This window comes from Mustela nivalis (assembly GCF_964662115.1).
Source record: "Mustela nivalis genome assembly, chromosome: 18".
Lineage (NCBI taxonomy): Eukaryota > Metazoa > Chordata > Mammalia > Carnivora > Mustelidae > Mustela > Mustela nivalis.
The window spans coordinates 40,180,401-40,207,612 of NC_139037.1; the positions used below are offsets into that span (position 1 = coordinate 40,180,401).

Sequence of the window (27,212 nt, forward strand, 5' to 3'; positions counted from 1 at the left end):
GATCCAAATCAATGTTCTTGTGGAGCTTATAGTTTGGATGGAGACAGAAAGACAATAGACATAATAAATAAGTATATCAAATTATACAGAGTATTAAAGGTGAGAAGTGCTGTGGAAAAATGTAAAGTGGGGTAAGGTGGGATAGTGTTGCAAAATGGGAGTTGTTTTTATTTATTTCTAAAAGATTTTGTTTATTTGAGAGAGAGAGAGAACGTGAGCGGGCACACATTCTCCTGCACTAGGGATGGGGGAGGGGCTGAGGGAAAGGGAGAAGCAGACTCCCCACTGAGCACAGAGAAAATAGGGGTTGTTTTTAAAATAGGGTCATAGAAGATTTCCCTGAGAAAGTAACCTTTGAGCAGATAACTGAAGAAGGTGAGGGAATGAGTCATGTGGCATCTGGGGGAAGGACATTCCAAGCCGAGAGAAGAGTGAACGCAAAGGCTTTGAGATCAGAGGGTGCTTAGAGTGAGTACTCAAGCAACAGCCCCAGTCCCAGAGATTCTGCTTTGGAAGCCCTGGGGGATGGATAAAGGGAATTTTAACAACACCCTGGTGTTTCTGACTCATGCCAGCTCCTGACCCTCATTTTGAAAACCTGGGCTTCCAGATCTGGTTTTCATCTCTCAACCTCACCCCTTACTAGTTGAGTTTCCTCTTTCCCCCCTGTAAAAAGGAGTTTGGGGGTTTGGGATGACAGCACCCCATTTGAGAGATGGCTCTTTCTTTAGGTTCCATAGGGACGTCCTGAGGGTCCCTACTGCCCCTCACAGCAGTCTTTTACAGGTCTGTTGGCTTTTTGTTTCCCTTTTCTCGTCTTCTTTCTCTTTTTAATATTCTTCCCTTTTTTCTTTTCCTTTTTCCTTCTCTTCCTCCTTCCTCTCTCACACACACTCTCTCTTTCTCTCTTTCTCCCGAGTTCCCTTAACCACGGACATCGGAGTTCCAGAGTTTGGGTATCCTTCCGGAGGTTTGGAAGGGGACTCCACCTATGCAAACCTAAGAGTGATATACACAAAGCGCGTGTGCGTATCTGGAAGGACTGGCACTTTCCCAGCAGGTGGCGGGGTGGGGGTGGGAGTGAAGGTGGGACCCGAGGTTGCGGGCAGGGAGGTGGGGGAGGGGGGTCGGGGGCCAGCGGGTGGGGGCGGGCATACAACACCGGGCACCAGCCCCGCGGCGGGACTTCTGGGGGGCTTCCAGCTTCTCCCAAGCGCCTCCTCCTGACCGGCTCAATGCGGAGCTAGGATGGGATGTCGTGGCTGCCAGAGTCCGCGAGGCAACTCCTGCGGCGTCCGGCTCTGGTTAAGACGGGGTGGAGAACTACCAAGCGCGGGGCGAGAGGCAGATCTGCGGACACGTTCCTGCACCTGCACTCACAGCTTCGTTTAGGTTCGCGGAGAAAGGGCTGAAGGCTTTAGGTCCTTCGAGGCATCCGTAGCGAGGGGGCGGGGCCCGGAAGGGAGCAGCATGGCGGCGCTGGACAGTGACAGCGATGAGGACTTAGTCAGCTATGGGACCGGCCTGGAGCCGCTGGAAGAAGGTGCGAGCCAGATTGGTCGCTGGGGTCTGTGAGAAACAGGTCCAGAATTCCGGGCAAAACCGCTCAACCCTGTGCCGGGTCTCGGGTGGCCCCGTGGGCAAGGCTCTCTCGCTACTGGTGTTGGGAACAGAGAAGAGAGAGACGTGCGGCGTGCTTTGGGGTGCTCACGTTCTGGAGGGATGGTTAAGAGACTCTGAGGGGTGGGAAACAGAAAGATGACGAAACGGGCTCGTGTGAGAACCGGGGTGGGTGGTCGGGCATTGTCTTCCCTAGGAGAGGACGTTTGAGCTCAGACTTGAAACAGAGGAAGGAACCAACCATATGAAGATTTGGGTAGAAGAACATTTCAATCAAAGAGAGCAGCGGGTGCAAAATTTCTGAAGTCGGAGCCAGTTTGACAAATTGAGGGACAGGCAGGACTGGTGTGGGTGGAGCCGACGACACCAGTGGGAGACTGGTAGAGATGATGTCAGAGGGGGAGGCAGGGGCTGCATCTACTTAGTTTTTAAGGATGTTTGGGTTTTATACTAAGTGTTGAAGAGTCATTGCGGGGTTTTACACAAGGGAGAAATGTATATTTTTAAGATCATTTAGCCCTCGATTTTGAGAATAGGTGGGCTGGGGAGTGGTGGGCAAAACTGATTGAGGGAGATTAGCAGAAAGAAAAAGAGGTCTTGAGATGATGATGGCTTGGACTGGGGTGTTAGCAGTGGAGGGGATAAGTAATGGTCTGGGTAGAGGTGTAGGTTGAAGGCAGACCAGACTTGCTGCTAAAATATAGAGGTGAGGGAAAGGTGAGATAAGGTTCTCTCCCAAGTTTCCGGGCTGATCCATTAATGACTCGATTTGTTCAGCAATGAGTGCCCAGTAAGGACTGATGGCAGTTCTAGTCCTGTGGGAAGGACCAAGGAAGCATGTTGGCTAGGAGTTACTTGCAAGCCTTCTGTTGGTGGGATCTTATTCTCCACCCTGATTACATTTTACCAGGTTAGTTGTACTTCTGTACTTTCCACTGATTACCCTTTTGTTTCCTACAAGCAGTTCCAATCATTAGAAAATTTTACTGGACGCTAACCCTACTTCTATTCTCTGCTTACAAAAGACAGAGGGACACTAGTCTTCTGAAGGCTTCTTATGTGTTTGAAGACAGCTCTTGGATTTCCTCTAAGACATCTCTGTACTGCACTCAACACCCTTTAATATATTCAGTTTATTTTTTTTAAGTTTTTATTTATTTTTTTGACAGGTACAGTGAGAGAGGGAGCAGAAGCAGGGGAAGTGGAGGGAGAATCAGGCTTCCCACTGAGTAGGGTGCCCAATGTGGGGCTCAATCTCAGGACCCTGGGATCATGACCTGAGCCAAATGCAGAGACTTAATGACTGAGCCACCCCTGAACCCCAACATATTCAGTTTAAAGCCCTGGAAACACCAATTTGTCAGAGCCTTTCTCTAAGTATGAGACCAGAGTGTGGGTGGAGCAGGGCTACCATTGGTATGTTCTTCATTCTAGACTGTACTTCTTTATTTTTAATTTTTATTATTTTTTAAAGATTTTATTTGACAGAGAGAGAGAGAGCACAAGCAGGGGGGAGCCTCAGGCAGAGGGAGAGGGAGTGCAGACTCCCCATTGAGCAGGGAGTCCAATGCGGGGCTTGATTTTAGGACCCTGGGATCATGACCTGAGCTGAAGCCAGTTACTTACCTGACTGAGCCACGCAGGTGCCCTAGACTGTAGTTTTTAACACAGGCATTACATTAACTTTACTGGCAAACACATCACCTCATGCTCTCAAAGAATTTGTTGACAGAGATCCTGTATTGGAAGTTTTAAATCTAGTTGAAACAAAAGTAGGAGTTTTGTAAGTGCTATCTTATATGATATAGACAGTAAATAGCCTACACAAGCTGGCAGAGAACCCTGAGACAGCAGGATGGGATTCCTTGAAAACTGGTAGATCTCGCTATTCAGAAAGAGGGCAGGAGTTAAACATGCATGGGTGAAGGTTATTACAGCCAGGCTGGGCAGCTGTTAATACATTTCTGTATTTCTGGTTCACACTTGTTTCCTTGTGAGTGACATCAACTATTTGACCTACATTCTTCTAATTCTTCCTCTTTGATGATACACAGAATCTGAAATGAAGTCTAATGACCTAATCACGCTTTTGAAATGGAAGGAAGGGGCATTGGATTTGTAGACCCTTTATGCCCCCAGCCTAAGATCATTCTTTAACTTCTCAGCATTGGTAGTTTTGAAGATAGAGTCATTGTTTCCTATGCACTTTGATGTGTAAATGCACTCTGAGTGCATTTTAGGGTATAACATACTAGACCAATAATCACTTTTCCTTCTGCTTTGAAGTTTTAGTGACAGGTTAGATAAACATTGGTAGGGGAGGGACTCTACTACTTAATTAAAGTTGCTGCTACTGAGAGGAAGTTTTACTGGTTAAGAGACAGCAGCCAAACCCTCTGTCACACACAGACCCATAGACACATAGGCTCTCTGGCCTGGAGGGAAGAGGGCACCAGTACTTACCTCTCTCATTAGATACCTCATTAGTTGCCTCTGGAGTTCTCCTCATCTCTGGTTCATCCTGTACTCAGATTAACTTAAGGACAATTTTCCTCCTTGACGTTATAGCTCTCCCACTTAAGACTATCTGTGGTTTTCCCCCCACTGCCAGGACATACCACAGACCCTGAAGCACTGAGTTTGAGGCCTTCTGCACTATCTGCCCTTCTAGTTCCATCTTCTGCTCCTTGCCTGCCTTCCAGTCAGACTGGTCGACTTTTTCAAAACATCTGATGTTATCTTTGTAGACTTCCTGTTTACCGATGCAGTTAATGCTTCTATTGGGAATTGTGTCTCTATCAGTAGTTATCAGATCCTGCTCAGGAGGGAGACTATGAAGTGGTTCTTGAACATCATGGGAAGAGTTCCTGTATATTCAGGTCTCCTCTGCTGGGCTCTGAGGGCCCTGAAAACAGGGACAGAGTTGTGGTTGGTTTTCCACACCCAGAGCCTAGTACAGGGCTGCTTCCATGGTGAAAGATAGTCCAGGTGATGTCCCTGGCTTGGAAGCAGAATTGAGATCTGATTGCAACTTTGTGCTTATTAGCTATGGACATGGGGGCAGTTACTGAATCAGAGCGCCCTTATCGGGTACGATGAGTGAGATAATATGTGTGAAAAGAAGGGATTAGTTGTTATTAGTAGCAGTAATTATAAGAGGGCCTGGCTAAAATGTCACCTCCTCCCCAGAGTTCTTTGCTGATGTGATTAGAGGTGGCGTCTCCCTGTGGGGCTCCTGCCTGCCATGCTGGTTGGCCCTTAGGATCTGCTGCCATAGGTTCCACCTAGTTGTCTGCAGATCTTATCCCCCCTCCTGATTAAGAGCACCTTGAGAACTGAGTAAGAATAGCACCTCGCATTGGCAGGCCCTGCCCAGTGGTTCTCAGTCGGGGCTGATTTTGCCTCTCGGAGGACATTTGGCAAAGCCTGAAGACATTTTTGTTGTCAAGCCGGGCGGGGGGAGCCATGCTTCCTGGCTGGGGTCTGGTGTTCCAAGTCAGGGATGCTGCTGACCATCCCACGGTGCACGGGACTGTCCTACCACAAAGAATCAGCCAGTGCTGACTGCCAATAGCACTGAAGTTGAGAAACCTTGCCTTAGCCAGGAATCATGCCAGGGGCAGGCGTGGTAGTGGATCGTGTGAAACGCATTTCTAAGCAACAGTGACAATCTTGGATTAGGGGGCCCCAGTTGTAATTTAGCTCTTTAAAATGAAATGAAATTGTAGCTGATATTGACCGAGCTTCGCTATGACTAGACATTGTGCTCAGGCCTCTGCATGTGCGCCAGCCGACCAGGTAAGGTTCTGTTTTTCACCCTACTTCTATTTCTTATTTATTTATTTTTTATTATGTTCAGTTAACCACTGTTAACTGAACAGTTTAGTTTTTGTTGACGTGGTCAGTGATTCATTAGTTGCATGTAACCCAGTGCTCATGATAGCACTTGCCCTCCTCAGTACCCATCACTCAGCTACCTCATCCCCCAACCCCTGCCCCCTTCCCTACTTTTACAGTTGTGGAGGGTGAGATTTAAAGAGCTCGAGTTACTTGCCCAAGTTCACCAAGCTGGCAGTAATAAGAGAGGGGGATTTGAATCCAGATCTCCTGGTCTTCAGAACCTGAGCTTTTGACTGCCCTGCTATGGGTTATTACTCCAGAAATGACTTAAAGACCTCAAAAGTTACTAGGAAGAATTTAGGACTCTAAGGCTATAAGTTCCTCTACTTTTTGTTCCACCTTCCAGAAGGAGTAACTGGCTTAATTATTGAAATAACAGGTACACATGGGCTTTCCTACTGTATATCATCATCATAATAATAGTAATAATAATAATAATAATAATGGCAGCTAGTATTTTAAAAGTGTTTATTGTGTATCTCTTCTTTTTTTTTTTTTAAATATTTTATTTATTTATTTGACAGTGAGAGATCACAAGTAGGCAGAGAGGCGGGCAGAGAGAGAGGAAGGGAAGCAGGCTACCTGCTGAGCAGAAAGCCCGATGTGGGGCTCGATCCCAGGACCCCGAGATCATGACCTGAACCGAAGGCAGCGGCCCAACCCACTGAGCCACCCAGGCGCCCCTGTGTATCTCTTCTTGCTAAGCAGTTTATAGGCATTATCCTCCGTTTGCATAACAACTCTATGAAATAGCTATTACTATTCATGTCAGGGGGCAAAGAGAAGTCAAGATGATAGAAGTCCTGGTGCTGGGAAGGTTGGGTGAGAGCGCTGTTGCTCTCAACTCCCCGCCTTTAACTGCTCTCTTACTTGCTTTCTGTGCTGAATGTTTTTTTTTTTTTAATATTTTATTTATTTATTTGGCAGACAGAGATCACAAGTAGGCAGAGATCCAGGCAGAGAGAGAGAGAAAGAGGAGGAAGCAGGCTCCCTGCTGAGCAGAGAGCCTGATGTGGGGCTCGATCCCAGGACCCTGAGATCATGACCTGAGCCGAAGGCAGAGGCTTTAACCCACTGAGCTACCCAGGTGCCCCTGTGCTGAATGTTTGAAAGTAACTTGATCGTTACTTTTTATTTTAAATAGATTCAGAATTCATAATTGCAGTTGATAAAATGAGGCCGTAATGTATGTCATAGGGCCTAAAAGTTTAAACTTAAGGAACTTTTAGACTTTACTGAGTTCCTTTCTGCTTGTGTGTTGTAGCAACCCATCCCTGTTCAGGAGAGCAGGAAAGGATTAAGTCTAAAGAGTAGTAACTATGGAATCAGGAGATTGCCAGAAATAAGGAAACTCTTAAGATTTGGGGAGAACAGGCAATATCAAAGGAAAAAATCTGGACTCGGGATGCTGTGAAGTTCTAGAAGAGATACAGAAGGGTTCCTTCTGTCCCAAAGCTCTGTGTGCCCAAGTGTCAGCCCAGTGACTTGTCTCCAGCGCTGCCTGTGGAGTTTACCTCCATCTGTTGGAACCTCCCCATCAACCAGCATGTAATTCAGTTTACATGTTGGAATTTTGTGGGAATCAGGCCGTTCTTGCTAAAATGTTTATCTGATGCTGATAAGAAATATCTGTATTTGCCTTAGAACTCTGAAGAAGCTTGATACCATGTGTTACTTCCTAAACTATATAAGCAGGTAAAGTCTAGGAATAAAAAACTTAGTTAACATTATTATACTTGGGGGGCGCCCGGATGGCTCAGTTGGTTGAGCACTCTTGCTTTCAGCTCAGGTTGTGATCTCAGGGTGGTGGGATCCAGCCCTGCATCGGGCTCTGTGCTCAGTGTGGGGTCAGGTTCAGATTCTCTCTCCCTCTCCTACTGTCCCTCCCCACCACTCTCTCTCAAATAAATAAATAACTCTTTTAAAAAAATTGTTATATTTGAAATTACAAGAAGTGAACAGGTCATTATGTTTAAGAAATGACATTTTGTCTGAAGTTTTTCTAATCCGCCATCCCCTTCTCTCACCCGAAATATTTTTTTCAGGTGAAAGACCAAAGAAACCAATTCCTCTTCAGGATCAGACTGTTAGAGATGAAAAAGGAAGATATAAACGATTTCATGGAGCGTTTAGTGGAGGTTTCTCTGCTGGGTACTTCAACACTGTTGGCTCAAAGGAAGGTATGATTTTCCTGCTTGGAGCTCTAAAATTGTTGAAGCAAATGACTGAAATAGCATAAGTTTCTCCCCCTCTTCCACCTCTCCCTTTAAAAACAAAAACTAACAAACAAAAAAACCTTCCTTAAACACTTTAATATACACACACCATAGATTTTTGTGTTCTTTCAGCCTTTGGCATGTTTGCAAGAGTCCACTGGTGTGTCGTTCATTATAATCCAAGAGGGAAAGTTTTCCTTCACTTAAAGGAAAGAAAAAAGATGCATTCTAACCAGATGTTTAAGTGATGATCATGACTTCCATTGTCTGTCCCATCCTGCCGGCAACACACGAAGTTGCTTTCACATACATTCACTTAGGTAACCTTCATCTCACATGACTCAGTGACTGAGGAGGACAGGTGTCAGAGTTGCTGTGTGGATGAGGCCACTGAGGGTCAGAGATGCTCCCTCCTAACCCTGGGGACCACAGCAGCACTTGTCAGTGCCTGCTCTCCACCTGAAGAAAAAATCAGTTACAATTTTCACATTACACAGTAGTTAATAAGCTCTGCCTTGTTTAAAGAAATGCGTGTTTTTTAAAAAATGTTCTCATATAGGAACTGGAAGAAAATGGCTTTTTTATGTCCAATACAAGGGTTGGATGAACCGAGTAATTCTGTAGCAGTTGTTAAGAAGAAGATAGAGCAGTTCTTTTATAGATATGTACAATAACTTGTATAGAACAACAGTACAATAAAGATGAAAAAAGCAGTGTAGGAAAGCAAGAACAAGCCACGTGAGGAAAATAGTTGGGGTCGATAAGGTGGTTTCAAGTTCAGCATCCAGAAAGAGAAGTTCAGTGAGCAAATGATCAAGGTATTTGACCAGTCTACTCCAGAAATGCTAGAAAAGCTATGGAATAGTCAGTCTTACTGTTAGGAAAGGCCAAGGTAAGTGACTAAGGAACTATTAAATTAGCGTACTTATTTTTAACATTAAAATGTAAAAAATGGCGGTAGGGTTTGTGAAGGAAGAAGGACTCAGATACACTGCTGACTGTTGCAGTTATAGCCGTGCTGTCCGCTGTAGTAAGACCAGCTCAAGTGATCGTCGGGTAGACTGTAATAGGTTAATACTCTGCAGTATCTCTACCCTGAGGACTGTGAAGAAATCAGGCAGAGACTACAGAACTCCAAATTGGAGGAAGGCAGTAGCCTGGGAAAGCTGATCCCCATTCCTGGGTAGCTGGGGGTGTCTCCCATGCCTGCCCAGAAACCTGCTCTGCCCACTGACCAACAGGGGGTCTGCCCCATACTCCTTAGGTCCATAAGACTCTAATAGGAAATTAGAGAGGAGGTGTGTCAGTTGTAGAGAAAACGAAAAGAATCCAGACACCTTTGACCTCCAGACCGTTCTCATTGTGTAAGCATGGCACATGCTTGGTGACTGTGGACAGGGAGCAGGAGTGGTGTTACAGGACTCGGGACTGGGACTGAACTGGGGGCCTTGGGTGGGCACAGCTGCCCTTAGACTAGCCAGGTTGAGTCCCTGTGTTGCTTCTCTGACTCTGGTTCTAGCTACCCTTTCATTGCTGACTCAGGTACCCTGACATAGTATTTTGGCAATATGCTAAATAAGTTGGTATCTGTTGCTATCATGCTGGTCTCAGAGTAGTCCTGCCTTTTAAGGTGACCTTGCACCTTTTTACTCACATCTACTTGTAAAAAGATTGCCACATTCACTGTAATAATTTGATTATTATGTAATTATGTCCGTAGGAGCAGGGAGATGGGAAGGAGCTAAGAGTTTATAGGTCAGGGGGTCTCCAGCCCGTAATTGCAGTGTTATTGAATAATTTAGTTATAAACCAAAATTGTAATATTCTAAATGCTTTTCTTCCAAGGATGGACACCCTCTTCTTTCGTGTCTTCACGACAGAACAGGGCAGACAAAGCTGTTCTTGGTCCAGAAGATTTTATGGATGAAGAGGTGGGTATGCAGAACTTTCATGACCACTTAGCCAGTGGGATGTGTACATTTGCCTGTTGTAGCACCTATGCTCTCCCCAGAACGTTCAGTGGACAATGCCTTCTTTGTTTGCGAGGCTTTCTTTCTTTTTTTTTTTTTTTAAAGATTTTATCTATTTATTTGAGAAAGAAACAGTGAGAGAGAACATGAGAGGCGAGAAGGTCAGAGGGAGAAGCAGACTCCCCACGGAGTTGGGAGCCCGATGCGGGACTCAATCCCAGGACTCCAGGACCGTGACCTGAGCTGAAGGCAGTTGCTCAACCAACTGAGCCACCCAGGCGCCCCGAGGCTTTATTTTTTACGTATTTGGACTAGCGTGCTCTGTATATCAATGGATTTGTGTTTACTGGGAGAACATCTTACGCTGGGGCCAGTTTCTTTTTTTTTTTTTTAAAGATTTTATTTGTCAGACAGAGATCACAAGTAGGCAGAGAGGCAGGCAGAGAGAGAGAGGAGGAAGCAGGCTCTCCGCGGAGCAGAGAGCCCAATGCGGGGCTCGATCCCAGGACCCTGGGATCACGACCCGAGCCGAAGGCAGAGGCTTTAACCCACTGAGCCACCCAGGCACCCCCACTGGGGCCAGTTTCTAAAGTTAAGAGTGGAGAGGGGGGCACCTGGGTGGCTCAGTGGATTGAACCTCTGCCTTGATCTCGGGGTCCTGGGATCAAGCCCTACGTCAGGAATCTCTGCTCAGCAGGGAACAGCTTCCCCTCTCTCTCTCTGCCTGCCTCTCTGACTACTTGTGATCTCTGTCTGTCAAATAAATAAATAAATAAATAAATAAAATAAACAAATAAACCTGTTAAAAAAAAAAAAGAGTGGAGAGGAAAGTCGTTTATAGGCTAACTTCCTTGAAAAGGCCCCAATAGCCCCCTCAGTGCAGCACCCACGCAGCTTCTGGGCATGTTGCAGTTGAAGGAACCAGGAGCCACTAGACCAGCAAGGAGCGAAAGGAGCCACATGCAGGCATCTGGGCCCATCATTAAAGCAATGATGACTGCCACCTTCTTAGGGTTAAATTGGGGCTGGTGAGGGGGAGGTGTCCTACTGGCCTGCGGGATGGGTTCCAGTTTGTTTTAAAATTAAACCTCTGTTGCCTTAAAACCTAGTTGTGGATTCATTTGTGATGAAGATTAGATCAAACACTATTAACATGCTTTAGGCTGCAGGTAAGAGGCAAGCCGAGGTCCCCTTCCTATTTGACTAGCATAATCTATAAGGAAGCATGACTCATGCAACAAGACGTCTAGATGTCAAAGAGCTCCCAGGTTCTCTCTTCTCAGCCATATTCTGCAAGTCAGCTTGTCCTCATACTAGCCCTCCCTGTGGTGCCACCGTGGCAGCAAGAGTTCCAGATGGCACATCCAGGATGCCAATATCCACTGGAAGGAGGACGTTTTCCTTGGTTATCTTTTCTTGAGAGCAAGGAAACCATTCACATGAGTCTTGCCGTGGATTTTCCCTCCTGTCTGCTTGGGCAGATTGTGGTTCTCTTCTGTTTTGTTTTGTTTTGTTTTTAAAGATTTATTTATTTTTAGAGAAGGTGAGAGAGCACACAGGGTTGAGGAGGGAAGAGAGGAAGAGAGGAAATCTTGAGCAGACTCCCCGCTGAGTGGGAGCCCAATGTGGGGCTCCATCTCCTGACCCTGAGATCATGACCTGAGCCCAAACCAAGAGTCAGATGCCAACTGAGCACCCCCCCCCCCAGGTGCCCCGGGCAGGTTTACCTGCTCATTCTTCTTTTTTTTTTTTAATATTTTTTAAATTTTTAATTTATTTGACAGACAGAGATCACAAGTAGGCAGAGAGGCAGGCAGAGAGAGGAGGAAGCAGGCTCCCTGCCAAGCAGAGAGCCCGATGCGGGACTCAATCCCAGGACCCTGAGATCATGATCTGAGCTGAAGGCAGAGGCTCAACCCACTGAGCCACCCAGGCGCCCCTTACCTGCTCATTCTTGGCAAAGGAATTGGGCTCCAAAGACAGGCTTAGAAAAGATATGAACCCCCCACTGGCTAGCCTTCCTCTGGTCCCAGCACATGTACCGGCACACCACTCGGGGAGTGCATGGTGGCAGAGAGGAAGGCAGGCACCTGCACACTTCAAAGCTCTGTGAGGAATGCAGGAGAGGCATAGACTAGTGGAAAGGCAGCCAACAGGAAAATGCAAAAACACTTCAAAGTAGCATGTAGGTGTGCTGAGGAATGCTTGCTGGCTGTGGCTCTATTTGCCCTCTGCACTCTGACCTTTGAAATATTGTCCAAGAGGAACACACTTACTTACTGTAAAAGTAATTAGTGTATTTTAATTACTTCCTGTCTTCCTAGCTTGGCTGTGCCTCTTGTGGGCTCACTGAGTGACCATTGTCATGCCCTGTCCTCTGCCACTGTCCTTAGCTTAGGCAAGGGTGCCAAAGCAGATGTAAAGTCAGCTGCTCCACTGATCGTCAATGCAGCTGTGCAGTTTCTGTTTGTGTGTTTGTTTATTTGTTGAAGTTTTTATTTACTCATTTATGTAATCTCTACACCCAACATGGGGCTCGAACTCATGACCCTGAGATCAAGAGTCCTGTGCTTTTCTGACTGAGCCAGCCAGGTGACCCATCAGTTGTGTAGTTTTAATATTTTTTTTCTTTTAAGAAATAAAGGCATCTAATGTATTACGGTTAATCACTTACCAAATGATGTAAGTAATTCTGTCTGAAAAAAAATTTTTTTTTTTTTAAGGATCTTAGTGAATTTGGGATAGCACCTAAAGCGATTGTTACCACGGATGATTTTGCTTCCAAAACCAAAGATAGAATACGAGAAAAGGCCAGGCAGTTAGCAGCTGCTACTGCCCCCATTCCTGGAGCTACTCTGCTTGATGACCTCATAACACCAGCAAAGTGAGAAGAATTTAATTCTAACTTTTCTGATCTTGGCATATGTATAATGATCCTAATTAGGAGTAGTTTGGTTACAAGTGGGAGAAGCCTAGCTTGAGTGCCTAACGGGGTTTTGCCAAGAGGATCTTTACATTTTTATTGCACGTAGTGTGTTCTAGAGCTCCAGTGAGTAGCTGTGCTGCTGGGGTTTAGGGAGGCTGGTGTGCTGTTAGGAACTGGGGTGCCTTCCCTTCCTCTCTCTCAGAAGCCTCGAGGGCTCTCTCCTGTCTGCTTCATCCTACCTGCTCTTTTTGCGTATCTCCTTATTCTGCTCTTAGGCGTGTGGCCTGATGTGTCTGCCTCAGATGCATGGTTTCCCAGGCCACAGACTTGACAAGGACCAGGTGTCCATTCCAAAGGCCCAGCAGAGGGGGCTTCCGTTCAACTTCCCCAGGTTGGGCGTGCACCCAAATCTGGTCAGCTGTGGCTGGCACAGCATGGCCTTGTGGGGCTTATGTGGAGGTGGGTTGGGCTGTGTTTAAAGGGCTCAGACACAACAAGGGTGTGAGCTAGACAGGGACTGAAAGGCTGCTTATTTCCTACTGTCCTCTAGTATCATAAAAGGAAGTTCACATTCAGTACCTTGATATCCTAGATTATCTATAGGTTTTGAATTGCTGAGAAAAATGGGTTGGAAAGAAGGACAAGGAGTTGGACCTCGAGTAAAGAGAAAACCACGCCGACAGAAACCTGGTATGTATATTGATTTCCATTCATTTTGTAGCATAGTTTCTTCTTGTTGTTTTTTTGAGAGAGTGAGAGTGAGAGAGGGAACATGAGCGGATGTGGAGGGGTGGGGGGGGTGAGGTGTGGCAGAGGCAGAGGGAGAAGCAGACTCCCTGCTGAGCAGGGCATCTGACGCAGGGCTCCATCTGCAAACCCTGAAGTCATGGCCTGGGCCAGAGTCAGCCACTTAACTGACTAAGCCATCAGGTGCCCCTGTAGCATACTTTTTTTTTAGAAGATTTTATTTATTTATTTGACAGACAGAGATCACAAGTAGGCAGAGAGGCAGGCAGAGAGAGGGGGGGAAGCAGGTTCCCTACTGAGCAGAGAGCCCGATGTGGACTTGATTCCAGGACCCTGGGATCATGACCTGAGCCGAAGGCAGAGGCTTTAACTCACTGAGCCACCCAGGCGTTCCTGTAGCATACTTTTTTTTTTTTTTTTTTAATTTATTTGACAGAGAGAGATCACAAGTAGGCAGAGAGGCAGGCAGAGAGAGAGAGAGAGAGAAGAGGAAGCAGGCTCCCCGCCGAGCAGAGAGCCCGATGCGGGACTCGATCCCAGGACCCTGAGATCATGACCCGAGCCGAAGGCAGCGGCTCAACCCACTGAGCCATCCAGGCACCCCTGTAGCATACTTTTTAATGGCTCCATGTTTCTAGAAATAAAATTGCTGGGTCAAGTTGTATGCCTATACTATTGATTGTTGAACAAGTGGGTTAGAGGCACCCTGTGGGTGGTCGGAAATCCACATATAATGTTTATTTGTTTGTTCATTTGTTTTTTTTTGAGTCTTACTAACATACAGTGCTATATTTCCACATATTTCTTTTCACTCCCCAAAAACTTAACTGCTAATAGCCTACGTTGACCAGGAACCTTACTGATAACATAGTCGACTAGCATGTATTTTGTATGTTTTATGTATTCTATACTTTATTCTTAGAATAAAGTGAGCTATAGAAAAAAAAATTATTAAGGAAATTAGAAGGAAGAGAAAATATAGTTACATTAACTGTACTGTAAAAATTCTGTGTATAAATGGACCTGTGCAGTTCAAACTTCTGTTGTTCAAATATCAACTGTATTTTAAAAATTTTTTAAATTTGAGTACAGTTGACACATAGTGTTACATTGGTTTCAGGTGTGTACATCCTAGTGATCTGACAAGTCTAAACGTTTTGCTGTGCTCACCACCAGCGTAGCTACATCTGTCACCACACAATGCTATTATAATATAATTGACTCTGTTTCTTGTGCTGGGCCTTTTAGTCCCGTGACTTACTCATTCCATAACTGGAGGCCTATATCGCCCACTTGCCTTCACCCATTTTGCTTCCTTCCCTCTAACAATCATCAATTTTTTCTCTGTATTTATAAATCTGATTCTGCTATTTGTTTGTTTGTTTGTTTTTGGATTCCACATATGGTGAAGTCATACGATACTTATCTTTCTCAGTCTGACTTACCTCACTTAGCATAATACCCTTAAGGTGTGTCCATGTCACAGAAGGCATGATCTCATCCTTTTTTATGGCTGTGTAGTATCCCATTGCATACTTTGATGTACCCCATCTTTCTTATCCATTTGTTTGTAGATGGATGCTTAGGCTGCTTCTGTATCTTGGCTGTTGTAAATAATGTTGCAATAAACATAGGGGTGCCTGTATCCTTTCAAAGTAGTGTTTTTTTGTTTTTTGGGTAAATACCCAATAGAGGAAATACTGGATCACATGGTGTTTCTGTTTTTATTTTTATTTTTAATTTATTTTTAAAAAGATTTTATTTATTTATTTGACAGAGAGAGAGAGAGAGACCACAAGTAGGTAGAGCAGTAGGCAGAGAGAGGGGGAGAAGCAGGCTCCCTGCCAAGCAGAGAGCCTGATGTGGGGCTCGATCCCGGGACCCTGAGATCATGACCTGAGTTAAAGGCAGAGGCTTAACCCACTGAGCCACCCACACACCCCGGTGTTTCTGTTTTTAATTTTTTGAGGAACCTCCATACTGTTTTCCACAGTAGCTCTACCAGTTTATATTCCCAAGAAGTTAACGGTATTTTGAGGCTTTCTGTGTGTCATGTGTAACAGCCTTCTGGAAGCATTGTACCAGTTTGTATTCCTGCTAGCACCAAGTGAAACCGTTTCCTATTCTTGTCAAAATTGTGTCACAGTTTGACAGGGTGATTTTCTGTTGATTTCTTGCCCTTGGTCTCCCCAGCCAGATGACAGAAATAGCTTCCTTCAGGTTCTCCGTGGTGCTGGGGCAGTAGTGGTGAGTCATGGAGCGTGGGTGGCACACAATTCCTGAGTGATTTGTCTCTGACCCTAGAGCCAGAGCAGCTTTTATAAGGGCTTCCGTGGACCTCTAAACAGCGTCAGTAATTCCGGTTTCTTTATTTTCAATTGCTTGCAACCAATGTATCTGAAATCTCTTTTGTAGATCCTGGAGTAAAAATCTATGGCTGTGCCTTACCCCCTGGAGGCTCTGAGGGATCTGAGGTATTATATGGGATGACTGACCTTGAATTTGGTATAGAAACATCTGTTTCCTCATGAACATGAAATTTTAGTGTTGGAAATAATTTTAGAAATCAGTTGGATCCCCAAACAGTGAAATACCCCCACCCTGAAACTATCTTCACGTCAGAGAATGCATTCAGCAACATGCCAGCACCGTACATACCCAACTCTGTTCAGATTGTTAAAATGGCACTGATTGTGTTAGTATCAAGAACTTGATTTAGTGATTTGTGATAGAGGAAAAGAAAGTTCGGTCAGTGTTCTGTTTGGAATTAATAATTTGAAAATAGTATTTTACAGAACTTTGTACCAGTCAGTGAGTCACCGTCATTGCATTTTTTCGTCACTGTGAGCAGGAGGAAGATGATGACTATGTGCCTGAAAATGTGACCTTTGCCCCCAAAGATGTCACACCTGTGGATTTCACACCTAAAGATAATGTGCATGGACTGGCTTACAAGGGCCTGGATCCCCACCAAGCATTGTTTGGAACTTCGGGAGAACATTTTAATCTTTTCGGTGGGGGACCCCCGGGGACCAGCAATCTTCTAGGAGAGATTGGAGTGAATAAAGGAAGAAAACTGGGAATCTCAGGCCAGGTAGAAGTTTCTGTTTCATGAACATGGAAATGTCAACAGTGAGAATGCTTTCCATATCATATTATATATACGGTAGTCACTCATTATTCATTGACTAGCAGGAAGACTTAGAAGTAGTTCTGTTTTCTGTACAGTCTTTTATGAAGACATGTAAAGCATACCTTCCTGATTTTACTGCTGACATCCTGTGACCTAATGTTCTTGATGGAGTTGTGTGTTCCCAGGACTGAGGACTGCTTTCCCACACCCATGTGGGGCTGAGCAGAAAAAACACACTTCCCCCTTTGATTTAATTAATAGTCGAATTGCAATCTGTCTCTCCAAGTTCAAGTCCAAGTTTTACTACCTCTCAGACTGTTTCCTAGTGTCTCCAACCCCACACTGGGAACATGAGTGTATATTTCACTTGGGAGACTTGCTTTTTACCTTTGAGGAAATGGAGAGCTTTCCTTGATGGTCTGTGCTCTCACATTAATTTAGAGGCTTTTCTTAAATTATATTTAGCAGATTTTGTCATTGCCTTTTCTTTCCTATACATGTTTTCTCCCAGTTTTTTTAAACAAGAAGTGATGCTTGTTGAAGGCTGTGTCCCACGATGATTAGGAGTTCTTACAATAGCTGTTTCAGTAGTGGTAGCCTTTAGATCTTGCTCTCCAGCCCTGGCTACACTGAACAGTAGATGAATATTCTACCTTTCTTCTTTTGGAGGCCCTCTTCTCCTGCATTGCTGCTTGGATGTGTTCTCCACACCTTCCTGTGTTAGGACCCAGATGGGTAGCTGCCGCTGGGCCCAGAGAACAGCCCCACTGCTGGAGGCCTGGCATTCACTTCTGGCCGTTGTTTCCAAGATAACTTGATTCTGTGTGTCAGTCTAGTCTCCCACTTCCCTTGTCTGTTGGTGATCTTGGGGTGCTAATGTGGTCTATTCAGTTACATCCTTAAAGTAGCTTTATCCTTCCACGGAGACACACCCTAAAACCTGTAATTGCTCAGTTCAGAACCTTTTTTTTGAAGGCTTTTGGTGTTGGTGCCCTGGAAGAGGAAGACGATGACATCTATGCCACAGAAACTTTATCCAAATATGACACCATTTTGAAGGATGAGGAGCCTGGAGATGGACTGTATGGCTGGACAGCACCTAGGCAATATAAAAGTCAGAAAGGTAATTCCACAGACTCACAACTGGTGGTAGGACCACATGTCAGGGTATTATAGGAAGAAGGGGTTGCAGCATTGATGCTGGAGTGTCAGCCTCTGTGGAGTTGGGAGTTGTGGGTAAAAGATGCTGGGTGAGAAACAAGATGGGGAGAAGAGAGGCCCAGTGCAGGGGGTAAGGCAGAAGCTAGATGTAAACCAGGGGTGGGGTTGGGGGGAAGCCAGAGCCAGCTGTTGAGACGAGGCTGAGTTTGGGAGGGGGAAGAGGTCTGGAATCAGGGAAGGAGGGAGTATGAGGGCAGGTGCTCGTGCTGTGGGGTAGAGGTAGCATGGGGTCAGAGGGAAGCTGGAGGACCTGGGCAGTGGGCCAAGGTAGGCCAGCTCAGGCAGCAGGTCAGAGGCTGGACATGGGGGCCTACAGCAAGGGGATCATGGCGCCCAGCCTGTCTTGCCACTTGAGTCCCTGGCTCTTAGGAGGCTCTCATTGGGCTATGAAGCGGACACCTCTCATCGCAACTTAGATTTCAAGTCAGAGTCTGTCGGGATTTGGATCGTATAGTTCTAAGTAGTAGTTCAGTGTTTCTTTCCAGAAAAGGTGTAGGGAGGAGACAGCGTGGGGCCGGTATGAGTAACATGCAAATTGGTGTCATGTGACTGGATTTGGATGGCAGGGGTGAGAGGAACCTTGGGTGAGGCTCATAACCTCTCTGGGCATCATTTGTAAAGTGACGATCACATCCACTCTGAGGGTCATTGTGAGGGTTAAGTGGCATAACTCCATGCTGGGCATAGTACCTGGCCAAGGACTGAATAAAGAGCACCCACTCTTCTTTGGTTAGAATAGAATAGTAAGAATAGAATAGTAAGAAGCACCTAAGTGAGATAAGGAGGCGACTGCTGAGATAGACCATCTTCTAGCTGTCCTCCCATCAAATCTGATCGAACTCCTGTAAAATACATCTGAAACATATATGTTGGAATAATCTAAGTGAGCCAAGCGTAACTTCCCGAAAGGATACCCATTTTGTGTGTCTGGAAGACAAAAAGGCTCAAAACAGTTTTTAGAGGTAGTTTGCTTAATGGCTGTGAACACATGTTCTGAAGACAGACCACCTCCGCTCCAGCCCAGGCTCTGCCCTGTTCTCAGCTGTGGCCTCGGGCAGGCTTCTTCATCTCCCTCTGCCCCAGTGTCCTTGCCTAGACAGTGGGCATGACCAGGGCACACCCATGGGGCTGGTAACGAACAGAAAAGGCTTAAGACATGCTGGGCGCCTCTGTAAGTGTCAGTGACCTCTGTCCTCATCACCAAAAAAGAATCTAGGGTTTTACACAAGATGCTGGGAGAACATGCACCCGAATGTTAGTTGGTGTTACCCCTTCCTTTTCATTACCTCTATTTTCAAAATTTGCTACTAAGACTATGTATTTTTATAACTTGGAAGAAAATGTGTGGGGCTCCTGGGTGGCTCAGTTGGTTATGCGTCTGACTCTTGATTTCAGCTCAGGTCATGATCTCAGGGTCATGGGATGGAGCCCTGTATCAGGCCCTGTGCTAGGCGTGGAGCCAGCTTATGTCTCTCTCTCCCTCTCCCTGTGCTCTTCCCCAGCCCCCTCTTGGAAAAAAAAAAAAAAAAAAGGAAAAGGAAAAGAAAAAATATATTAGTATTATAGATTATACTAACATGTTAATTATGTATATTGATTATGTTAATATAGTAACATTACACTCCATCATAATATATTAATATGTATTAATTATGTAATACAGATATCATTGTGTATTGATTACATAATAATTATGAATCTGTAATAGATATGCATATTGAAATCTGCCTCCTGGGGCAAATCCTTGGTTTTTCCTTTATACAACACCTTTGTGCCTATTGACTGAATTCCACCCTTCCCCTCATCAAGCCCCCTCGTCAAGCCTGAGCTGGTGACTTTCCCCAACTTCCCCAGGCTCCTCTTATCCCCTCTCTGCTATAGCCCCCTCTCCTCTTCCACCCCGGGCACAACTATAGTTTTAACCTTAAGATTTTTCATTGAGTGAATCTAAATTTAGCCAATCTTCATGGTTGATTTTTATTTTTTTTAACTTCTAATTTTTTTTTAAAGATTTTAAAGAGAGTTCATAAATAGGCAGAGAGGCAGGCGGAGAAAGAGGGGAAGCAGGCTTCCTGCTGAGCAAAGAGCCTGATGTGGGGCTTGATCCCAGGACCCTGAGATCATGACCTGAGCTGAGGGCAGAGGCTTCAACTGAGCCACCCAGGTACCTTCATGGTTGATTTTTAAACTACTTATTTTTTTTTCACGGTCCCTATGGCTATAATAAATATTCTGAATATTCTGTAGCTCTGTCTTTATGCACATTTGTTTCTTCTTTCTTTCTTTCTTTTTTTTTTTAAGATATTATTTATTTATTTGACAGAGAGCACAAGCCAGGGGTCGGGGGAGGTAGGCAGCAGAGGGAGAGGGAGAAGTAGGCTCCTTACTGAGCAGGGAGCCCTGTGCGAGACTCAGTCCCAGGATCCTGGGATCATGACCTTAGCCACAGGCAGATGTTTAACTGACTGAGCCCACCTAGGCACCCCTGCATATGGGTTTTTGACATAACCACTGTGCTCTGGAAATCTTTGAAAATCAAAGAGCCCCATCCATGAGATTGTCTCCATAACCAATGGCTGATCCCTGGCTCCAGGTCAAGAGGGGATTGGTCATTCTGTTTCCTGAGTGATCTTTGGTGATCTTTATCTCTTGTTAGATTTTCGTCTGGTAAAAAAATAAAAGCACATTTTAATCTGAGTTGGGATTAGATTACTGGCTAACCTGGTTGTATTGTCTTCTGTGGCTTTATTTGAATAGTTGCTAAGGAAATGAGGGGGGAGTCTCCCCCTGGTTCTTCACCTGGTTTTAGAAATGGCTCTTTGATGGTTATGATTTTATTTTAAACCATACTTGTCCTCTTCATGGTTTTTCTTGAGATTTTTTTTTTTAAAGATTTTATTTATTTATTTGACAGACAGAGATCACAGGTAGGCAGAGAGGCAGGCAGAGACAGGAGGGGGAAGCAGGCCCCCTGCTGAGCAGAGATGCGGACTTGATCCCCGGAAGGCAGAGGCTTAACCCACTGAGCCACCCACGCCCCCCTTTCTTGAGATCTTTTACTCCTGAGTCTATTCTTTGGTGCCCCTAGGCTTAGCTTAGGACCTAAGGTACTTTTTCTAGAAACTGTGTTGAGATACTTGTCTGAGAGAGCCATGGCCTCACATCCGGGGACACCTAATCAGCCTAATTGCTGTGGCCAAACTGCCAGTCACTGAGTCAACAGAGGTGTGAGGGCTTGACGTACCATTCTTCTCTCCCCTTGACTTTTATCTCTGCAAGTTAATCATGTGTGACTCGTAGTATTTGTGTTCTTGGAGATAAAAAACTGACGTCTTTGGTCTTACTGTAATCTTCTTTGTTTCTGAAGTTAATCAATGACATCATTTTGTAGAATCAGAGAAAGATCTTCGATACATTGGCAAAATTTTGGATGGATTTTCCTTGGCTTCTAAACCTTTATCTTCCAAGAAAGTAAGGAAAACATTTATTTATTTCTTTATTTTACTGATTTAGTTCTTAAAACATTTGCTGCTATATAATCTGAGCTATTGTATTAATGATTGAAGAATAAATAAATTCTGTTTTTAAAAAGCAATAATATAATGACTAGTGATTGTCCAGGTATCTAGGTAAACATATTCTGCATAAGAAATATCAGTCAGTAATCACATTGCATCCAAATTATCTAATTGCTGATCTTTTATTTTTTTAAGTTGCTAGTTTTTTTAATCCAAGCTCCAAGTAAATGGTTATAATTATATTACAAACTGGGGGGGAGGGGGAAATGGAATTGATATAATTCCAAGGGCAGTGTAACTTAAGGAAACGTAGAAAATTTCAAGAAGTCATCAAATGCCCCCATCCTGCCTCCTCCTGAATGCCATGAAGAGTGTTGGCTAGTGTGGACAGGGTTCCCTGGACTCCTCGTCTAGGCAAACAGAAGGGAGAGAGGCCACGTGCCTGCAGGCCAAGCCCCATGGAGAGCTCCTCACACGTTTCCAGAGAGAGTCCTGTTTTGTGAGATTGTTGTACAGCTTAGGCCGAGTAGTACTCTCCCTGCCCACAGGAGCCCCGTGCTCACTGGCAGGCATCATGGGGTGACGGGTGCTGGGGGCTCAGGTGGGGCTCCTGGCCATTTGCCTTGTTGGCCTCCCATTTCATTTTTTAATTTTTAATTTTTTAAAAAGATGTTATTTATTTGACAGAGAGAAACAGCGAGAGGGAATACAAGCAGGAAGAGTGGGAGAGGGAGAAGCAGGCTTCCCACCGAGCAGGGTGCCCAAGGCTCGATTCCAGTACCCCAGGATTATAACCGGAGTCGAAGGCAGACGCTTAATGACTGAGCCACCCAGGAACCCCTGGCAACCCAGTTTTAGATGGTTCCATACTTTAATTTGCTCTTTGTTTCTGAATTCAGCAAACATTTGTTTAGTACCCCTGTGACTTGGCCTGTGGATTTTCAGAACAGGGGAGACCAGGGGCAGCGCAGCCTCAAGAACCACATTCCGGGTTACAGTGGCTCTGATTTGTTTAGCTGTGATGGTGTGTTGTAACAATGAGCAGAACATAATCGGAACAGTGTCGGGCCCGTCGTAAGCCGCTGTTCTTGCCAGAAATGTCAAGTAACATTAAGGGAGATTTTTTTTTTTAAGTGTCTAAAAGGAGAACAGGAAAAAGGCTGAGAAGTACTTGCTTGACCCAGGGCTCAGTAGGACCAACTCCTGGCCCCCAAGTGCAGCCTTCCCCCAGGGAGGGCGCCCGAAGCATGAATTCACTCTAGGGAGGCCCAGGTTCATGACCAGGGTGACAGGCATGGGTGGTTCCTAAAGCACTGCTTGCCGGAGTAGTGCTTTGGGCGGGAGCGATTCAGAGAAGGGCTCTGTTCACCTAGCCTTTCACAGACAGGCCAGTTTTCTACACCGTGGCCAGAAGCCCAGCCTCTGCATCCAGAGGCCAAACAGCAGAGACCGAGCAGAGCGGGGCGGGGGGTGGGGGGTGATGCTTTGAATCTCCCCGGAGGGTATTAAGAAGAGCCGGGCTGCACACTTGCTGCCCAGCCCCTCTGGATTTTTGTGTCACGGCCGTAACAGAGGGTTTGCCAGCTGCTATGGGAGTCCACGCATTCCGAGAAGGTGGCCAAGCTGAGATGATAAAGAAATGAGATCTCCTGGCAGAGATGCCAGCTCTCTTCCGTGGGCTGTCATGGTCCCAGGTGCTTACCCCAACTGCATCTTTCAGCCACCTGGGGACCCCGCTGGGCACCAGCTCTTGAGGTGGGACGTGGCATCAGTGTCTTTAAACCCTTAGGGGAGCCCTGTGTGCAGCTGGGCCCCAGAATTGCAGCCAGAGAGCGTTTGGTGCGGCCCTGGTTACAGAGGTCAGGGTTTCAGATAGCTGGAAACTCTAGAAAATGGCTTATGTAAGACTGTCTGTAAATATGTTTGTTAGACTTGGTGCAGGGAAGACCGTTCAGCACAGTGATTTAAAAGTGCCCGATACTTTTCTTGTAATGTATCTGTTCTGTCCTCATCAGTGCCCGAATTCCTCAAATACATTTCAGTTTCAGCTTTTGAATTAAAACTACCTCAGATCAAAAAATAAGTCCCCAAGCTCTAATTTGGAACTGAAATATAATTAGAAAAACAATTCTGAATTGAAAAGCAACTTATTTAAAGTTATTATTTTTTTCCCCTAAGTCTCGAATCATACTTTTCTCAATTACATTCTGATTTACAGTCAGCCAGTTCTGCGTGTGAGCCAGTACATTGTGCTAACTCTTGTCATCTTTCTTATCACATAGAACGAGCATATTGGCATTTCTCTGTAGAAGTGGGCAGGGGTAGCATTAGAAATGTGTGGCCATTACAAAGATGCATTTCCCAGTGGCTCTCCAGATCCAGAATGGATGTTGGCTGGACACCTGGAGGGGCTCTACCCAGTGTGGCCTCCCTGGTGCAGGCTAGGCCGGCGAGGGCAGGCTTAACAACACTCACAGGTTATGGGTTTTCTTGGTTAAGTCAAACATGGTCATCTCACAGCCTGTCTTTTCTGAGGTTTGTTTCTTGTTTTTTTGTTTTTGGTTTTTTTTTTTTAAAGACTTACCCACCACCTGAATTGCCAAGAGACTATCGACCAGTACATTACTTCAGACCTGTGATAGCTGCAACCTCAGAGAACTCCCACTTACTCCAGGTATCATCCGAGTCAGCTGGAAAGCCAGTGCCTGACCCGGGGACCTGCAGTAGGCACCAACTGAATGCCTCCAAGAGAGGGGAGTTGCTGGGAGAAACACCTGTTCAAGGTAGGTGCCGTGAAGAAGTTGAAGAGCATTACATTTACATTTATAGGGACTGGAGTTACCAAAATCAAAATGGACAGTTGTTTTCTCAATGACCAGCCTTTTAGGTGGTTTTAGGTGGTTTAGTATTCCCACATGGAGAGAACGAAATTGTGTATTATGAATGGCACAGATAGCAGTGTACGTATCCCTTACTTTTTGAAAGAATTTATTTATTTGAGAAAGAGCACACGCGCATGCTCGCAGCATAAGCATGGGGAGTGGCAGGCAGAGAGAGAGGGAGAAGCAGACTCTCCACTAAGCAGAAAGCCAGACTCAGGGCTCAATCCCAGGACCCTGAGATCATGGCCTGAGCTGAGGGCAGATGCTTAACCGACTGAGCCACCCTGGTGCCCCCGTATCTCATATTTCTTGAGACTTGTTCTCTAACATAAGTTGGGTGTGCTTTTGAGATCTCAACCCTGGTCTTAAGCTCAGCAGTTTTCAGACTGGGAATAATTGCCAGGAATGTGGTACAGACTAGGACATGGGTGCCTTCCCTGTCCCTACAGAGCCTGGGAACGTGTGATTTTTTTCCTCAGGAGAAAGGATACTGTAGCTCTTTCCTGAATGCCTAAAAAAGGAACAAGTGAGTCTGAAAGTGCATACAAGTGTGGAGAATCTCTTGCAGGTTGTCACAGAAAGACCCACCTGAGAGGTGAACTTGGACTTGGCAATTGGGAACCTGATAGGTATCTCAAATATAATAGACCAGAGCAGAAGTTGTGGTTCCCCACTTCCTATTCCAGACTTGCTCTTCCCCCGATCTTCCCATTGTTAGTGACTTACTGCTTAGACCAGAATGTCGGAATCCTAATTCCTGCCCCCACCCCAAGTCCACCAGCATGTCCTCTCAGCGCTGCCCCGAACGTGTGGGGGACCCCCCCGTGTCTGCATTTCCGCTGCTTCCATCCAGGAGTGAGCGCCCATCCTCCCTCACCTGGACCATTGTGGGGCCTCATTATTGGTCTCCTTACTTCCCTGCCTTCCTCTCTGCAGTCTGTTCCCCTGACTGGCAGCAGGATGGACTGAATCATTGTCACTGCCCCTCTTAAAACATTCCAGTCCTTCTCACACTGAAGACAAATCCAGACACCATCCCCCTACCCCTGTCCCTGCCCAAGGCTGTGTGATCCAGCTCTGCCTCCTTTTCAGGCCATGTCATGTCCCCCTCTCCCATAACCCCATGAGGTACAGTCTTGTGACCCTGCTTTCTGCCATCTGACCCCACCTACCATGACGTGCCAGTCACTGGGGCCTTGACGTTCACTGTCTCTTCTGCCTCTGCTCTTCCCTCAAACTTCAGCTCTTTCTTTTACTTAACTCACCACAACTATGATCTCTTTGGAGGAAACTTCCAGGCCTTCCCTGCCCTACACGTGCTAGTGATTCCTCATGCCCCAGTCCCAGCCCTTGTCTCTAAGTCTCCTTTGGTGGTGTCACCCTGTTTCCTTTATGGTCCTCCTCTCGTAGCCATCCTCCGGGGTTGACTTTGGGCTTCTCTGAGGCCCACGCCACCAGCTAGTGACAGCGGGGCCCTGTCTGTGGTGTCCTCACAGCCCAGGCTAGTGCTCTGGGGGCGCTGTGACAGGACTGAACACTGCAGGGACAGCTGGCTCTGAACCGGGGCTTGTGCCAGGTGGGACTGTCAGGTAGTGGCTGCTCTCGCTGGCATCTAGAGCCCAGGGTGTCAGCTCCTGCATTCTAGGACCACTCTCTCACTCCATAAATATCCATAAACACATTGGCCTGCACTTTTGTTCGCAGTGAAACATGGGTCTTGTTACTTCATCACTGTCTAGTTCACAGGGATGATAGGAATACAGATGAGAAACTCCCTGTAAAATACGCCAGCGACATACCTTTGTGACATTGAACTCGTCTGTACCATGATATGTCAATATAGCTGTCTTAGGATACTTGGTTTCTCTTCCTGTTACTATTTTTGTTAGGTTCGACTACTTCAGTGTTGGAGTTTCTGTCCCAAAAAGACAAAGAGAGAATCAAAGAAATGAAGCAGGCAACTGACCTGAAAGCAGCTCAACTCAAGGCCAGGAGTCTGGCCCAGAATGCCTCACGCAGCAGACCCCAGCCCTCCTCGCCAGACGTCGGACACTGCTCGTGGCAGTTGGCCCTGAGTGGTGGGACAGCCTCCACGAGAGCCAGCAACTTCAAACCTTTCGCAAAAGATCCAGAAAAGCAAAAACGATATGAAGAGTTTTTAGTAAATATGAAACGGGGTCAGAAAGGTGGGTGCTAGGTCTGGGTCCCCCCACCTTTTGGCTGGGGGAAGCACTCTTGCTCTTCCTGCCCCAGTCCTGGATTTGAAGTTGCAGCATCCCCCACTCTGCCAGTGTTTGGCTTTGTCCGGTGCAAACAGTGCATAGATTGTAGTCCCTGGCTCTTGACCTTAGAAAGTAAGAACAAGTAGCTTGTGTTTCTCCATATCTCAGGTCCCAAAGATAGCTGTCTTAAGTAGAGAACACGCCTTGGCCATGGCTAGTGCTGAAACACAGACCGTGTACTGTTTGCAAATGCTTGCCTTCTCTAAGTGTTGCATTTTACACCAAGAGAACAAGGTCATCTCCCACTTTATCTTAAAATCCTAATTAGCCAGCCCTAAATCATGGTCTAAAATTTTATTTAAAAAGGTAGCTGGCTGTTAAATCCTTACGAGGGGGGAAAAAATCACTCTCCAGTCTACGGGGTAAATTTGGGCAGAGTGAGGAGAGGGTTTGCTGTCATTCCCAGTAGTGGTTGGAAGAGTCGTCAGCAAATGTGAGGCATCGGTTTCCTTCCTTACTTTTTATTTTTGTTAAAGATTTTATTTGAGAGAGAGACAACAAGTGGTGGGGAGGGGCAGAGGGAGAGAGAGACAGAGGAACAGACTCCCTGCTGAGCAGGAAGCCCACCATGGGGCTAGATCCCAGGATCCTGACATCATGACCTGAGCCAAAGGCAGACACTTAACTGACTGAGCCACCCAGGTGTCCCTGAGACATCAGTTTTCAAAAGCAGATGGCGGTCTATTATGTCTTCACTGCCTGCTAAGAACCCACTCACTGATGTTAATTGTTAAATTAAAAAAAAAAAAAAAAAGTTAGAAAAAGGAGTGTTTTTCTGCCAAAACCTAGGAAGATAC

At 45.9% G+C, this 27,212-nt stretch overlaps 1 protein-coding gene across 1 annotated transcript in view; it reads left to right on the plus strand.

Moving 5' to 3' along the window:
* The first annotated feature begins 1,158 nt into the window (after positions 1 to 1,158).
* The window catches only part of GPATCH1 (G-patch domain containing 1), a 44,028-nt gene continuing 17,974 nt past the window's right edge, over positions 1,159 to 27,212 (plus strand). Inside the window, exons 1-11 of the mRNA XM_082708593.1 lie at positions 1,159 to 1,543; positions 7,566 to 7,700; positions 9,582 to 9,667; positions 12,430 to 12,590; positions 13,225 to 13,322; positions 15,795 to 15,853; positions 16,231 to 16,473; positions 17,488 to 17,635; positions 21,125 to 21,204; positions 23,830 to 24,034; positions 26,023 to 26,319. Of these exons, the coding sequence (XP_082564719.1) occupies positions 1,471 to 1,543; positions 7,566 to 7,700; positions 9,582 to 9,667; positions 12,430 to 12,590; positions 13,225 to 13,322; positions 15,795 to 15,853; positions 16,231 to 16,473; positions 17,488 to 17,635; positions 21,125 to 21,204; positions 23,830 to 24,034; positions 26,023 to 26,319 (1,585 nt within the window). The 5' untranslated portion in view covers positions 1,159 to 1,470. The remainder of the gene's footprint in view (positions 1,544 to 7,565; positions 7,701 to 9,581; positions 9,668 to 12,429; positions 12,591 to 13,224; positions 13,323 to 15,794; positions 15,854 to 16,230; positions 16,474 to 17,487; positions 17,636 to 21,124; positions 21,205 to 23,829; positions 24,035 to 26,022; positions 26,320 to 27,212) is intronic.